The following is a 15,128-nucleotide window of genomic DNA, read 5'->3' on the forward strand; positions in this document are numbered from 1 at the left end:
TTGTAGATAGATTAACAACAATGCACCTCTCAAAAGTAAACTTCACTTCATTTCCCTTATCACAAATTTGAGACACTCAAAAGACTATACTTCAACCCACTGACATGATACACATTATCAATTGATTCTCCAAGCGATTTTCCCACTTTACCAACTCCCAAAATATACCCCTTCTTTCCATCACCAAAAGAGACACCTCCTCCCTGAAGTGCCTTGAGTGAGAGGAAATTGTTGATATCACCAGTCATATGTTTTAAGCATCCACTATCCATGTACCAACATTGACTGTTGCTCCTTTGACTCACCTGCTCAACAAGACTCACTTGTTAGGCTTGGGAACCCATTTCAATTTGAGTTCCCAGAAAGCAGACAAAGGAGTGATTAAATCGTTTCTAGCCCAATAAGGTAGTTTCAAATTCCTTTTGACAAATGATTTTGAAGCAGAATCAGATCCTTTCTTTGAAAACCTTTCTGTTGAGAATTGTTTTGTGGGACCAGGTCTCTCTTTTGATACTCTTTGCTTCTCTGTATACTTTGAGAGTCTTTCATGTGACTTTCTTCAGGCAGTACACTCTTCTTTTAAATGCCCATTTTTACCACAATGAAGGCACAACAAATTGTCCGACACAAATACATATTTGTTGTGAGGATTAAAAGGAGGAGTAATATTCAAACTTCCTAGACCTTTCTTGTTGAAATTAATTTGATTTGTTACGTTTGATAGCAGTTTAGAAGATTTTGTCCACTTAAGAGATTTTTCAAGTTCATCCTTAAGTTTGACAATATCTCTTTCTAAGTTGTTGATCTTTTCTAAAGCCAAACCAAGATTATTTTCAGAGGTTTTCAGTTTTTATTCAAGTACAACTTGTAAACCACTAAACTTTCCCTTTTGCTTTTCAGCTTTCTCATTTATCAGATGCAACTGATTTTTAAGTTCTATTTTGTCAGATTCTAGAGAAACAATTTTGTCTTCAACTTTCAGTATTTGCTCATTCATTTTATCTCTATTTTCATTTAAACTTTCAAGCTGAGCATTCATAATATCTCTTTCAGAAGTTAACTCAATCACTGAGTCAATCATAACATTTGCTAATGTTCTCAATTTTTTAAGAGAATAAGTATTCAGATCATGTTTCATATCAATAAGAGTTACCTTGTCCTCATCTTCTTCATTTTCTGAATAAGCCATGAAAGCAAACATCTCATTGAATATGGTTTCCTCTTCATGAACCACCACCATTGACACATCATTTGGTTCATCAAGATCTTCTGAGTCACTTGAAGAGTCTCCCCATACAGTAAAGGCCTTTTTGACCACATAATCGGTAGCAGCTTTTCAATCATTTTTATTAAGTACCAGGGTCCTTCTCTTCTTTTTATCACTTCTTGATTTTTGATATTCTTTGTTTTCACCTTTGAGTAATGGACAATCTCTTATAAAGTGCCCAGCTTTTCCACACTTATAATAGGTATCATTTTGAGTGGCAGTTCGAGGAACATTTGCTCCCTTTTTAAAACCTTTGTTTTTTCTCACAATCTTCTGAAATATCTTGATGAGATAACCCATATCATAATCATCACTGGAGTCCTCTTCAGATTTGTATTTCAGCATCAAGGACTTATCTTTCTTGACCTCCTTCTTTGACTGATCATGACTTCGATTCATCTCATGAGTTTTTAGATTTCCAATGGGAGAATCCATGGTTAACACTTTCAGGTCTTTTGCTTCAGTAATAACATAAACCTTACTTTCCCAAGACTTGCGAAGGATTCGGAGTACTTTCCTAACTTGTTTGCTCATACTGATAGGTTCTCCAAGACTTCTCAACTCATTTGTGATGGATGACAATTTAGTGAACATTTCATGAATAGTTTCACCTTCTCTCATTTTGAAATTTTCATACTGAGATGTGAGCATATCGATCTTTAACTCTTTCACTTGTTCAGTTCCCTCATGAACTGTTTTTAAGCAATCCCAGATCTCTTTTGCAGATTCACAGGCTGAGACACGATTGAACTCATCCGGTCCTATACCACAGACAAGAAGTTTCTTTGCTTTGTACCCCTTTTAAATCTTTTTCCTATCAGCTTCATCATATTTTTGTCTAGGCTTAGGAACAAACGTAGTTTTTTCGCCATCTTTCTCTTCAATCATAGGAATAAATGGTCCATCTAGGACAATGTCCCATAGCTCACTGTCTTCAGCCATAAGGAAATCATGCATTCTGACTTTACCAACTGTAAAACTGTCCATTGAAACGAGGAGGTATAGTTGAAGACTGACCCTGTTCTAGATTAAGTGGAGCAGCCATTCTAGAACAGAGATCACTCTCTTGGTGTTAACCAGATAGAAAGTGCCTGCTCTGATACCACTTGTTAGAATCTATGCGTTCACTATCAGTTAATAGACTAGGTCCCTTGACACACAAACAAGGATATAATAGAAAGTAAATATAGTTTAACAATACATGAGTTTTACATGGAAACCTCCTTGCTCAAGGGAGTAAAACCACGACCTGTCTCACATGATTTTCACAACTGTTTCACTAATATTCGCAAGCAAAAGTAAAACTAGTTACACGAATGTGAGAAAAAGTTTTTAATCTTACCAACAAGCAATAACTCTATTGCTTGATGAGCCTAAGTATAAGTTATTCTACCCACTAAGCTATCACTCTAGAAAACTCAGAATTTCAACACAAACCACACTGATTCCTTTATAGATTTAGGATTAGTTTACAATGTAAGACCAAAAGAATGTATTCTCAAACAACTACACAATATACGCCTGGGTTTTGATTGCTCTTGAATGATTCTTCACTTTGATTTTCTATAGCCTTTGCAAGAGTTCTTGAGTATAATTTTTCAAGTTGCAAAAATTGACAAACCATGTTTGGAAAGATAACCTTGTATAGACAAGTCCCTTTCCTTAAACTCATGCCATTGGTTGGAAAGGTCTGACTTTTCTGATGCGGTTGGAAATTGTGCACCAACTTTATGTATCTTCTCCAGCTGACAGTCAACGAGTTGGTCATGTTGAGAACCTGGTACCTTCACAAGGTCCTTGAGTTTGTTACATCATCAAATCAACAAATAACGTAATCCAAGAGATAGGATGATGGTCAGTATATTCCCATAGAAAGTTTCTCTAAATTTGGTCAATATGGTGAAAAGTTTTTATAGGCAAGGAGAGAATAGGTAGATATAGTGTTAAGCTAAAATTGTTGGAGTAAGAAATTTAGTTATCAAGGATATGATTTTGTTCATCGTATTATTTAATTGAAAAATTAACCACTTTAGATTTTATCTAAGAATATGAAAGTCAATGTACTTTCCAAGTGGCTTGAGGGATTGATTACGAACCAAGAAAGGAATTGAGAGGGTACAATTGCTTACATAAATGGCCTTAGACTTTAAGGAGTTCATTATTTCTCTAGAATATTGATAGAAGTGATTTATATAAGAGTGTATATTTGTTACATATTTAATATTAGCTCTGGCTATGAAGGTAAGATCATCCGCAAAGAATAGATGGCATAAGGTGGGAGGCTACTATATGGGTTTAGGCTATCAGGTCCCAATTTAATGTATAATGTGATTTGGGAAACATTCCATACAAAGGATAAAGATGTATGGAGACATCGGATATCCTACCTTATACCCCGAGATAGAGAAAAATAGTATGTTCAAGTATCATTGACTAGGATCGTTGTGTTGGAAATGGTGATGTATATTATGTTGAGAAGGAAATTTAGAAGAGTTTGTATTATGCGGAATTCGAGATAATACGAGAAAATATAAATGCGAAAATCAAAACAACAGATTTACGTGGTTCACCAATAAATTGGCTACGTCCACGGAAGAGGGGGAGCAGTTTTATTATGGAGAGGCAAAAACAGAATTACAGAATAGGGTTTGCCATAGCGTCTATATATAGTGCTAAACTACGCCCTAACAGGCTTAGGCCCAACATACAGAATTGACATATAATTAAGGGCTCAATTCAAGGCATTCAACAAATCTCCACCTTGACTTGAATTCTCCAAACAGATTCTTCAGACGCACTATGATAGTGCCAGGCCTCCCCCTCTTCCTCAGAATTGCCCCGCAGGGCAATTAACAGCTTCTGATGTTGAGCAAGTCCAAACAGTGTTGAAACTTGCTCTATTGAACCGGCTTTGTGAACATATCAGCAGTTCCTACTTTCTTCACCTTGATTCTCTTCTCACTTCTTAGAAAATGATACCTCACGTCAATATGCTTGGTTCTCTCATGATGGACTTGACCCTTGGCTAGACAAATTGCGCTCAAACTGTCACAATACACCATAGCCTGATCATGATGCAGACCAAGATCACTAACCAGCCCTTTCAGCCAAATCCCTTCTTTTGCAGCCTCTGTCAAGGCCATGTACTCCGCTTCCGTGGTAGAAAAAGTCACTGTAGGTTGCAAAGTTGCCTTCCAACTAACGAGAGATCCTCCAAGGGTAAACACATAGCCAGTCAACATCTCCAGCATAGTCAGAATCAGAATAGCCAGTAACCAAGCACTGAGTATCACCTCCATAAATGAGACCAACGTCAGATGTACCTCTAAGGTACCGGAAAATTCTCTTCACAGCCTGCCAATGTTCTTTCCCTGGTTGTCCCATGAATCTGCTCACTACACTGACTGCGTGTGCTAAATCTGGCCTTTTACAGACCATAGCATACATCAGACTTCCTACGGCACTGGCATAAGGGACTCGTGACATATACTCCTTCTCTTCTTCTGACTATGGAGCGAACATGGCAGTGAGATGGATATTGGCAGAACTGGGGGTATCAATAAGCTTAGATGAAGACATGTCAAACCTCGCCAAGACCTTCTGAATGTAGCTTCTTTGTGACAAGAAAAGTTTCCTTCTCTCTCTGTATCTAATGATCTCCATCCCTAGAATCTTCCGAGCGGCTCCCAGATCCTTCATCTCAAACTCAGCACTAAGTAAACCCTTCAGCTTCTGAATGTCATACTTCTTTGCAGCTATCAGCATATCATCTACATAAAGCACCAGATAGATGAATGAATCATCCTTGAGCCTATTGTAGTAGACACAACAATCATATGAGCTCCGAGTATAGCCCAACTTCACCATATAGCTGTCAAACCTTTTGTACCACTGCCTTGGAGACTGCTTAAGTCCATATAAGGACTTCTTCAACTTGCAGACGTGATTTTTCTTCCCTGGAACTTGGAAACCATCCGACTGAGTCATGTATACTCTTCCTCCAACTCTCCATGTAGAAACGCTGTCTTCACATCAAGTTGTTCAAGCTCCAGATTCTGATGTGTAACTATCGCTAGTAACACTCGAATGGAAGTATGTCTGACCACTGGTGAGAAGATCTCATTGTAGTCCACTCCCTCTCTTTGGTTGAAACCTCTGGCAACAACCCTGGCTTTATACTTGACTCCTTCTGCTGGTGATATCCCTTCCTTCTTCTTGAAAACCCATTTGCAAGTAATAATCTTTCTCCCCGAAGGCTGTATGACCAAATCCCATGTCTGATTCTTGTGTAGGGACTCCATCTCATCTCCCATAGCAGCAAACCATTTTTCAGAATCAGGACTTAAAATGGCTTCTTTGTAAATAGACGGCTCAGATGTATCTACCTCTTCAGCAACCTGCAGTGCATAACCCACCATGTCCTCAAAACCATACCTCGTAGGTGGCCGAACTCCAACCCTCCTTGGCCGATCTTGAGCTATACTTCGATGGATATCTGATGGCATAGATTCTAGGATATCAGTTTCTGTCTGTGGCTCTTGATCCTCCTCTTCAGGTTCTTTTAAATCGCTCTCGTTCTGAATGACTTGAAACTCCACCTGTTTATCAAGACTCCCAGTTTCTGACGTAGTTGTAGGCTTTACAATGGTTCTGAGCAGAGAACTTTCATCAAAGACAATGTTCCTGCTCATAATAACTCTCTTTTCTGCTGGAGACCAGATTCTGAAACCTTTCACTCCATCTTCGTAGCCCACAAATACTCCCTTTTTAGCTCTTGGTTCTAACTTACCTTCACTGACGTGATAGTAAGCCGTACAACCAACAACTTTCAGATTTGAATAATCAGCAGCTTTTCCTGACCACATCTCCATAGGTGTCTTGCACTGTATGCCTGTATGTGGTCCTCGGTTAACCAAGTAGCAAGTTGTACTAACCGCTTCTGCCCAGAATCTTCTATCTAGCCCAGCATTAGAGATCATGCACCTTGCTCTCTCCAGAAGTGTTTGATTCATCTTCTCAGCTACACCGTTCTGCTGTGGTGTATTTCTGACTGTACGATGTCGAGCAATCCCTTCATCTTTACAGAATTGATCAAATTCAGACCAGCAGAATTTCAGCCCATTATCAGTTCGCAATCTCTTGATCTTCTTCCCTGTTTGATTTTCCATCAAAATTTTCCACTCCTTGAACTTCTGGAAAGCTTCACTTTTATGCTTCATCATGTACACCCAAGTCATCCTTGAGTAGTCATCAATAATGGACACAAAAAATCTGCAGCCTCCCAAAGACTCAACACGGCATGGACCCCAGCAATCAGAATGGATATAATCAAGTGTTCCTTTTGTTCTGTGAATGGCCTTTGGAAACTTGTTGCGATGTAGTTTTCCAAAGACACAATGTTCACAAAACTCTAGGCTCTTAACCTTATGACCAGCAAGAAGATCCTCCTTTGACAGAATTTGCATCCCTCTTTCACCCATATGACCAAGTCTCATGTGCCATAACTTAGTCATATCCTCCTGGTGAACTTCTGACGATGCAACATGGGCTGAACCTGTAACCGTGGAACCTTGTAGAAAATACAAAGTACCACGCATGACACCTTTCAGAATCAGATTTGAACGCTTCTAGACCCGTAAGACTCCATTTTTTCCCGACCAGCTGAATCCCTTGTTGTCCAAAAGACTGAGAGATATCAGATTTTTCGTCATCAATGGAACGTGTCTGACCTCGTTCAATGTGCAAAAGCTACCGTTATGTGTCCTTATCTTGATCGAGCCTGTCCCAACCACCTTGCAGACAGAACTGTTGGCCATCGAGATGCTGCCTCCGTCTACCTGCTCATAAGTCGTGAACCACTCTCTCCTAGGACAGATGTGATAGGATGCCCCAGAATCGAGAACCCACACATCTGAATGATGAGTGTGCTCATCCGCAACTAGGGCAATGTCTTCTTCAGAATTGGTGTCTTCTTCAGCAACAGCAGCAGAAACTGATTGTTTTTCCGATTGCTTCTTCTTCTTTGGACAATCAAATTTCCAATGTCCCTTCTCTTTGCAGTAATTACAAACATTATCCGGCTTTGCACCCTTCGACATCGGCTTATTTTTCTTTCCGCCGTTTTTCCTTCCCTTTTCGCTACTGGTGAACAGACCGGAAGGCTGTATATCCGTACTTGTGTCGTTAGCCTTATACCGTAATTCCCTGCTATGAAGGGCCGATCTGACTTCTTCCAGCGACACAGTATCTTTTCCAATAATGAACGATTGAACAAAATTCTCAAACGACATTGGGAGAGATACTAACAGAATCAAGGCAGCATCTTCATCCTCGATCTTCATATCGATATTACGCAATTCTAATAACAAAGTATTCAATTGCTCTAAATGTTCCCTGAGTTGTGTACCTTCAGCCATTCGTAAACCGAATAGATGTTGTTTCAGAAGCAGCTTGTTGGTTAGAGATTTTGTCATGTACGAACTCTCCAGCTTCAACCACAGACCAACAGCAGTCTCTTCATCCGAGACCTCCGTGATGACGTCATCCGCGAGACACAGCATGATCGTCGAGTGCGCCTTTTCCTCCAGAATCGTCATCTCAGGAGTAACGATGGTGTTCTTGTCTTTCGATAACGGCGCCCAGAAGCCTTGTTGTTTCAACAAAGCCCGCATCTTGATCTGCCATAAACTAAAACTGTTCCTCCCTGTGAATTTATCGATTTTCACGTTCAAAGCAGACATCTCAAATTCTCCAAGAACACCGATTAACCGAGAGGCTCTGACGCCAATTTGTTATGCGGAATTCGAGATAATACGAGAAAATATAAATGCGAAAATCAAAACAACAGATTTACGCGGTTCACCAATAAATTGGCTACGTCCACGGGAAGAGGGGGAGCAGTTTTATTATGGAGAGGCAAAAACAGAATTACAGAATTGGGTTTGCTATAGCGTCTATATATAGTGCTAAACTACGCCCTAACAGGCTTGGGCCCAACATACAGAATTGACATATAATTAAGGGCCCAATTCAAGGCATTCAACAGTTTGATAGACAAAGGACTATTCAATACGATTAAAAAAAATTAGCATAACAAATACCTTTTTTTTATCTTGGAACGATTGAGTTAATTTATGAGTTGCTAGATAATAATGTTGTTATCGTGGACTATTAATCCCCTTAAGGAAGTAAGTTTGGAAAAGAGTCCAATTAATTCATTTAAATAGGGATTGAGTCTCATAACAATGACGTTAGTGATAATTTTATAAACTGTATTGCATAATGATATGCTATTTAAATTTTTCTGATATACTTAGTTTGGAAGATGTGATGACAATATTCGAGGACTGATTTCCCTAGTGAGTTTGAAAGAAGTGTGGGTGGGCTTTGAATGGTTTACTAGAGAATAATGCTAGACTAATTTTGATAATCCACATGGGTGAGATGTAGAGTATGAAATATATTCTTAATGTTAAATTTATTAGAATAGTTGGAAAAGATGGATTTGCAAAAATTGGAAATATATGAATGGTAAGTAATCTAGTTATTATTATTATTATTATCATCAATGAAGTAAGATATTTTGTTCTTTTTCCTTTATGAAAGATGGTAGAACTTGGTCTTAGTATCACCATCGCTGATCCAATTAATCTATTTTTCAAAAATCTTTCTTCTACTTTTTAGAATTCGTTATAGTTGTGGGTCAGAGAGAGCTCAAGTTATTAGATGAAGCTACTATATGAATAAACTTTTGAATTTTAGATATCCTCCGGCCTTCTTAATATTCTATTTTTTTTTGTGAAAAATGTTACCAAAAGTCATCTTGTTCAATTAGTATACTCACTCTTGTTAAAACCAAGGTCAATCTGATTACAATTATTAACATAAGACCTAAATCTAGTACTTATAATTATATTTCTGTCACCCCACTAATCATTTTGACTAAGGATATCATTAAAGTCTCATGCAATAAGTCATGGATCGTCAAATGAGGAAGCAATCTTTTCTAAATTAGTTCAAAGAATATTACAGTAGTCTAGCTTAGTACTAGAATATATAGCATAAGCCACCAAGATTTATGGCTAGGAAATACCTGAATCATAACGTGGATGTCCTGAGAGGTGTGCTTAATGTGAGTCACAGTAGCAATGCTAGTAATCCAAAGTTGTCACGATCCAAGGGTACCCCTTAGACGTAACATGGCATACTAAGCCACTTAGCATATCATAACATAAAGTAATTAAAAATTATGTGAAAAATTTAAAACATTTCTTTACAATCATAGACTTTTATAAAATCAAGCAGAATGTCTAGACTTGTCTCAAGTAACCATCTATTACAATGGTTCAATAAAAAGGGAAATAGCCCATACAATATAGTTCGAAATAAAATGCTAGAAATGAAACTCAAAGTGAATCTCCAGTCCTTGAATCATGAGGACTCACTACAAGTAAGGAGAATAGTCGAATCCAAGCTTGAACCAAATGGTAACTACCTTAAGAATCGGACCCTACGCTTTGGGGAAAATGTAGAAGATATGAGTTAGTACATAAAATGCACTAAATATAATAGTCATGCACAAAATCATGAAATATGCTTAAAAGGACATTTTAGTTGAATGTGTGTCATTTACTAGTTTAAAGCATCCTTTTGAAGATTATGGAATGGCAGAATTCATAGCTATTCATTAAATAAGTCATTACATCATAAGAGAACCATACCATAAGTACCCTCAAGGCATACTTGTGTAATTTATGAATACGATCTCATAATCCCAAAGATACTAAGTAAAGCTTCTTGAGTAACTATAGTTCATATTTAATATTCATATTCATATTCATATTCATACTATCATAAAGGGAGATTAGTCTTAACCAAAATACACCACATGAGCTTACTATGGAATTCGTTGTCTACCTCACACCGAAAAAGGGTTATCCTACTTGCCTAAGGTAGAATCATACTCTTAGCTTAGATGAATCCACTAGCTAAAGACCTACGTGAGCACATATTTATAGGATAAGAAGCTTTGCTACTAGAAACCCGTCCTCTTCTAACAGATGAGCCTCCATCTCATGAGACCTATTTTAGAAACCCGCCCTCTACTAACGGGAGTTTCCATCTCATTGGAAATATCCACTCGATGCTAAGCATAATTCTCATTTAGTTCATATTCTTGACTTAAGTTCATATTTATGAAAGAATTTCTTGACATTCAATCTAACTTTACTCATACTAAAGCTCATAGATTCAATAGGTGAGACTAGTCTTCCAACCTTAGAATCACTACATGTGACAAACTTTTCACATCGTATCATATTCAACTATAAATGTGTACATGAGGATAATCATCCAATCAACACAACAATTAGATCATAATCATATTCACTTTACTCTCAGAGTGATCTAAAAGCATACACATAAACCTCATAAACATGCATAACTCTCATGCTTGAAGTACCATAAATAACATTCAATTAGCATATATAGAATTACAACATTAGACATGAATGATAACATGATTCAATTACTACCATAAATAACATTCAATTAGCATATATAGAATTACAACATTAGACATGAATGATAACATGATTCAATCACTACAATTTATATAAGCATAATCTCATAAAACTCTTCTTTCTACAATTCACCCACATCACAAGGTCACAAATTAAAAATATGGGGGCTGAATTCTTGGGATATTTCATTATAAAACTATATAAAATCCTCCATTCAATCGTAGTATCAAATAATTAAATCAATAGAATCATTTTTTAAAAGGAATCCATGACTCGGAGTAAAATCCTAACTTTTTTGGAAATTGCTAGTTTTGAATTGAGTTTAGAAGGACTCCATGGATGAAAACTATCCATATATAAAGGACTATCATACCTTAGTTATGATTATCCAAAGAAAATTCAATGAAAAGCCTTGTATGTTGAAAACCTAACTTCAACCTTCCTTTTCTTCTACCTTGAGTTCTAGAGAGAGAAATTTTGGGAAAGAAGATAAAATTTGAGAAATTATTTGGGTGATTGAGAATTATGACTTAAATTGGGTGAATTTATCTAAAAATAACATGTACAGTGCCCCTAAACTCACCCAAACTGACTCCACTATAATTGGACTTGAACATGTAAATCCCAAAATCACCCTAATTTAAAGTTAGTTGCCCAAGTGACACGAGGTCTCCATGAGTCGTGGTTAAGAACCAAGAGTCGTGGTCCTTATCGTGGACTTGAGCTAGTGGCCTGGAAACTTGTGCTTTTAGCTCGCACGCCCAAGGCAACTTCACGAAGGGCACTACGAGTCGTGTCCTCTCGTTGATCATGAAGCAGTGGCTAGGTCAAGCCACCCTCAATGGTCATCCCACTAAGTAAATCCCAAGACCACTCCCATGAGTTGTCTTAGGCTTCACGAGTCGTGAAGTGGCTCGTGTGGAAGGGTCACCTTTTTAGGTAGCCTAACGAGGCTACTGCCTCCACCTCCACGAGTGGAATCACAACTCGTGGTGGCCCTACGGGTCGTAAAGATCCTCGTGGTCTTGGTGGGCAATGTCTTGGTCAAAAATGGGGAGCCTTGGCTCTTGCCCATTCTCCCTTGATGTTAATTCTCACGTTTTAGTTCTAGTTCAACCTACTAGTTTCCGAGGTGTTATAAAAGCAGGACAATACCCCTGATCTATCTTGGGCTGGAACTTCATAGTAGTCATTAAACCCAAATTTATTCTTAAGCTTCAAGTGATTTTCTACCGTAGTTTCCAACAAGGACACCAATTCCCTAAAGCTTCTCTTGATGCAAGGGCACCATGCAAGGGCTATTATTTGTAAAAATTCAGTCTGCTAGTGATATTTTTCACTCTTTACCTAGATTTGCACGACTTTGAAATATGTCACTAGTTGGTAAGGTATGCTTACTTATGTACGCAACATCTCTCATATACTTTATTGATGTGAGACTTTAATCTTAAACTGAGCGTCACATACACCCCCTCTATGGACTTAGCATTCTCGTTGAGGTTTTCCCAACCATATGAGATTTGCATATACTTAGCACTGAGGTTTGCCCTACCTTATCGAGATTTGCTTAAATTCAGTTGAACTTGGTTCACATCGACAAGGCTAAAATATGAGTGATTCTAATATAATACCATTTATAATGGCCCAGCCCGCTAGTGCTATTGTCGTTTTGAGTCTAGGTTCACACAACTTTAAAATGTGTCATTAGTTGATAAAGTTTGTTTATTTATAGAGAAAAGACATACAATAACCATTGAAGTTGTCCCGAATTTTTAAAAAAACACTTCACTTTGTAACTGTCCTATTACCCCACTAAACAATTATGAACCGGTATTATTATACCATTTTTTCGATCATCCCCTAATTTTAAGAAGCAAGTGTGTTTACACACCAATCAATACAAGACACGTGTTAATTTAATTAAAAACGTATTTTTTTTTCATTTTAAGTTTTTCTTTATTTTTTTTGTTTCTTCTCTCTCTTACTTTTTGGAATTTAATTTTGATTTATTTTAAATTTCATTTCATCTTTTACCTTTCTCCATTTTTTTTCTCTTCACCTCCCACGCTCATGTCAAATTGAATCTCACTCCCATTTTTTTTCTTTTTCTTCTTCTTCTCCGGTCAAATTCTATTCATAATATTATTTATACTTTACTAAATTATTGATAACAAAATTAATTATTTTTCTAAATAATTTAAAATTTTGAAGTATCATCAACTACTCATTTTCATATAAATTCAAAATTAGAATCATAATTTTAAAAGAATAAATTAATTTCTGAAAATTGAAAGAACTTAATTGAAATCGGATAAAACAAAAACTATATGATACTCCCTAATCATCTCATTAATTTAGCTCATTTTCATATAATTTCAAAACTAGAGATGATTTAATTAAAATTTGGATTAAAAAACTAAATAATACCTACTAATGTTTAGATATAGTTTTAAATTAAAGAGATAGTTAAATTAATAGTAGTAAAAAGGGGAGATGAAATTGTGATAAAAAGTGACATTTAAAATGAGCAACTTCAATTAAGATGAAAATAATTTTTTGAAGAAGAAGGAAGAAAGAAAAAGAAAAAAGATAATAAGAAGAAAAAGTTAAAATAATAAAAAAAACCAAAAAGTATTTTATAGCAAAATACTTACAAAAAATAAAATTATATTCGTTTTTTTTTTGTTTGTTCACGTTCTCTAAGAGAGTGCATACACTCTCCATATCAGGTGGACAAAAAATGATGTAATAATATCAGTTTAGAATTGTTTAGGAGGATAATAAGACGCTTAGGTGTCCTTTTGTATATTCGGGATAATTTCAAATGTTACTTTATGTTTTTTCTCTTTATTTATAATACCCAACATCTGTCATATGTATTTATCTTAGGTAAAACTTGTAATTTTTAAGTTTGGGATTGTTTGTACCCTAGTATTATTCACGAGAGTAAGGTTTGTTGGTGGGGTCATAGACTCGTGGTTTTCTATGGTGGGGAATTTACTCGAATTGATAGTTGGAGTCATCTCTATTGCATATTTTAAAATCGTGCCTTATATGCAATTCAAAATATGTTATAATGATTATTGTGCAAAACATATTTTTTAAATTTTTAAAAATTTCAAAATATCTTTAAAAAATTATGACAACTTTATATCAACATGTTTATAATATAGTTCTTTTTAGACAAAAGTGAGAATTATCCAGAGCCAAAACCTACATTAAAATCCTACCACCTCTATTATTTTGTCTGAAAGCTCTTAGAATTAGCTATATGGGAAAGAAAAAAAAGTTCTCTTTATCCTCTTCGTAGTTTTTGTGGTTTGGCTTCCAACTTTCACAAATAAGAAATTTTAATTTATTATTTTTGGTTTTAATTATTATTTAGTTTTAAAATAAGTATTTTTTAATTTACTTAAATACTAAAAATTAATATTTATAATTTAAAAACACTCAAAATAAAATTAATTCTATAAAGAGCTCTTTCTTGTTATGGTAGTAGGAGATGGGCCATACTTTTTATAATTATTAATTAAGGTGCATACCAACTCATTCAACTTTCTACCATCATTGTTATAGATAATAGGGAAATTTTTCAAAATGTCAATATTTTAATATTTAAGAGGGCTCATTAGCAACACTTTCAATATTTAGTAAAAATGTCAAATTTTAGTTTGTTATGTGTCTTATTGATGTTTTTATTATTTATTTTTATTTAAAAAATATAATTATTTAATAACAAAAGGGAGAGAATATTTAAAAAAAGGTAAAATTTAAACTTTGTTCTTTTTTTTTCTCCGGAAATTTTACCTTTTTAAAATTATATTCATTCCACAATATATCCTATTTATATTTATTATAGTTTTTTATTAGTTTGTATTCATTCCAATAGTATGCCGAATGTATCTATATAGTCATTAAAGAAATATATTTGTATTCATATATTTTTTTCCTATATAGTTTTTTTTTTTCAAAAATCTTGTATGTATTTATTTCAATATGTATTTTATTTGTATTTCTATTTATTCTAGTTTTTATTTAGAATTTTGTATAATAATATATAAAATACAAAAAGTTAGTATGATGAAAAAGTGAATAAAATATAAAATTGAAAAGAAATAATTGAATATTTAGTGTACTCATTCTTAAATAAAGTACATAACTAATTGACATACTTTTAGAATAAATACAACTTAGAAAAAAATGTCAAATTCAGTAACAATGCAACATAATTTTTGAATGAATACAACTATTAATTGTAAAGATACATATGGACTAAAACAGTATCAAAATTATATACTTCCAAATTTATGAATACAACAAACAATAATATTATGAAATAC

At 35.3% G+C, this 15,128-nt stretch overlaps 1 protein-coding gene across 1 annotated transcript; it reads right to left on the reverse strand.

The window, feature by feature from the left end:
• Positions 1–850: 850 nt before the first annotated feature.
• Positions 851–2,312, reverse strand: LOC138338053 (uncharacterized). The gene is made up of 3 exons (XM_069288517.1): positions 2,240–2,312; positions 1,358–2,028; positions 851–1,306 (listed from the first exon to the last, which is right to left on the reverse strand). The coding sequence occupies exons 1-3, from the start codon at positions 2,310–2,312 to the stop codon at positions 851–853; spliced, it is 1,200 nt and encodes a 399-aa protein (XP_069144618.1).
• Between the last annotated feature and the right edge of the window lie 12,816 nt (positions 2,313–15,128).

Source organism: Solanum lycopersicum, chromosome 8, assembly GCF_036512215.1.
Source record: "Solanum lycopersicum chromosome 8, SLM_r2.1".
Taxonomy (NCBI): domain Eukaryota; kingdom Viridiplantae; phylum Streptophyta; class Magnoliopsida; order Solanales; family Solanaceae; genus Solanum; species Solanum lycopersicum.

What these genes read in the sequence shown, in the direction of transcription:
- LOC138338053 (XM_069288517.1), bottom strand. Translation starts at nt 2,312, where the DNA reads ATGGCTGCTCCACTTAATCTAGAACAGGGTCAGTCTTCAACTATACCT. An exon ending in TTTCAATGGACAGTTTTACA is followed by an intron (nt 2,029 to 2,239) that starts GTTGGTAAAGTC and finishes TCTGTGGTATAG; the next exon opens with GACCGGATGAGTTCAATCGT. An exon ending in AAAAGAAGAGAAGGACCCTG is followed by an intron (nt 1,307 to 1,357) that starts GTACTTAATAAA and finishes GTGGTCAAAAAG; the next exon opens with GCCTTTACTGTATGGGGAGA.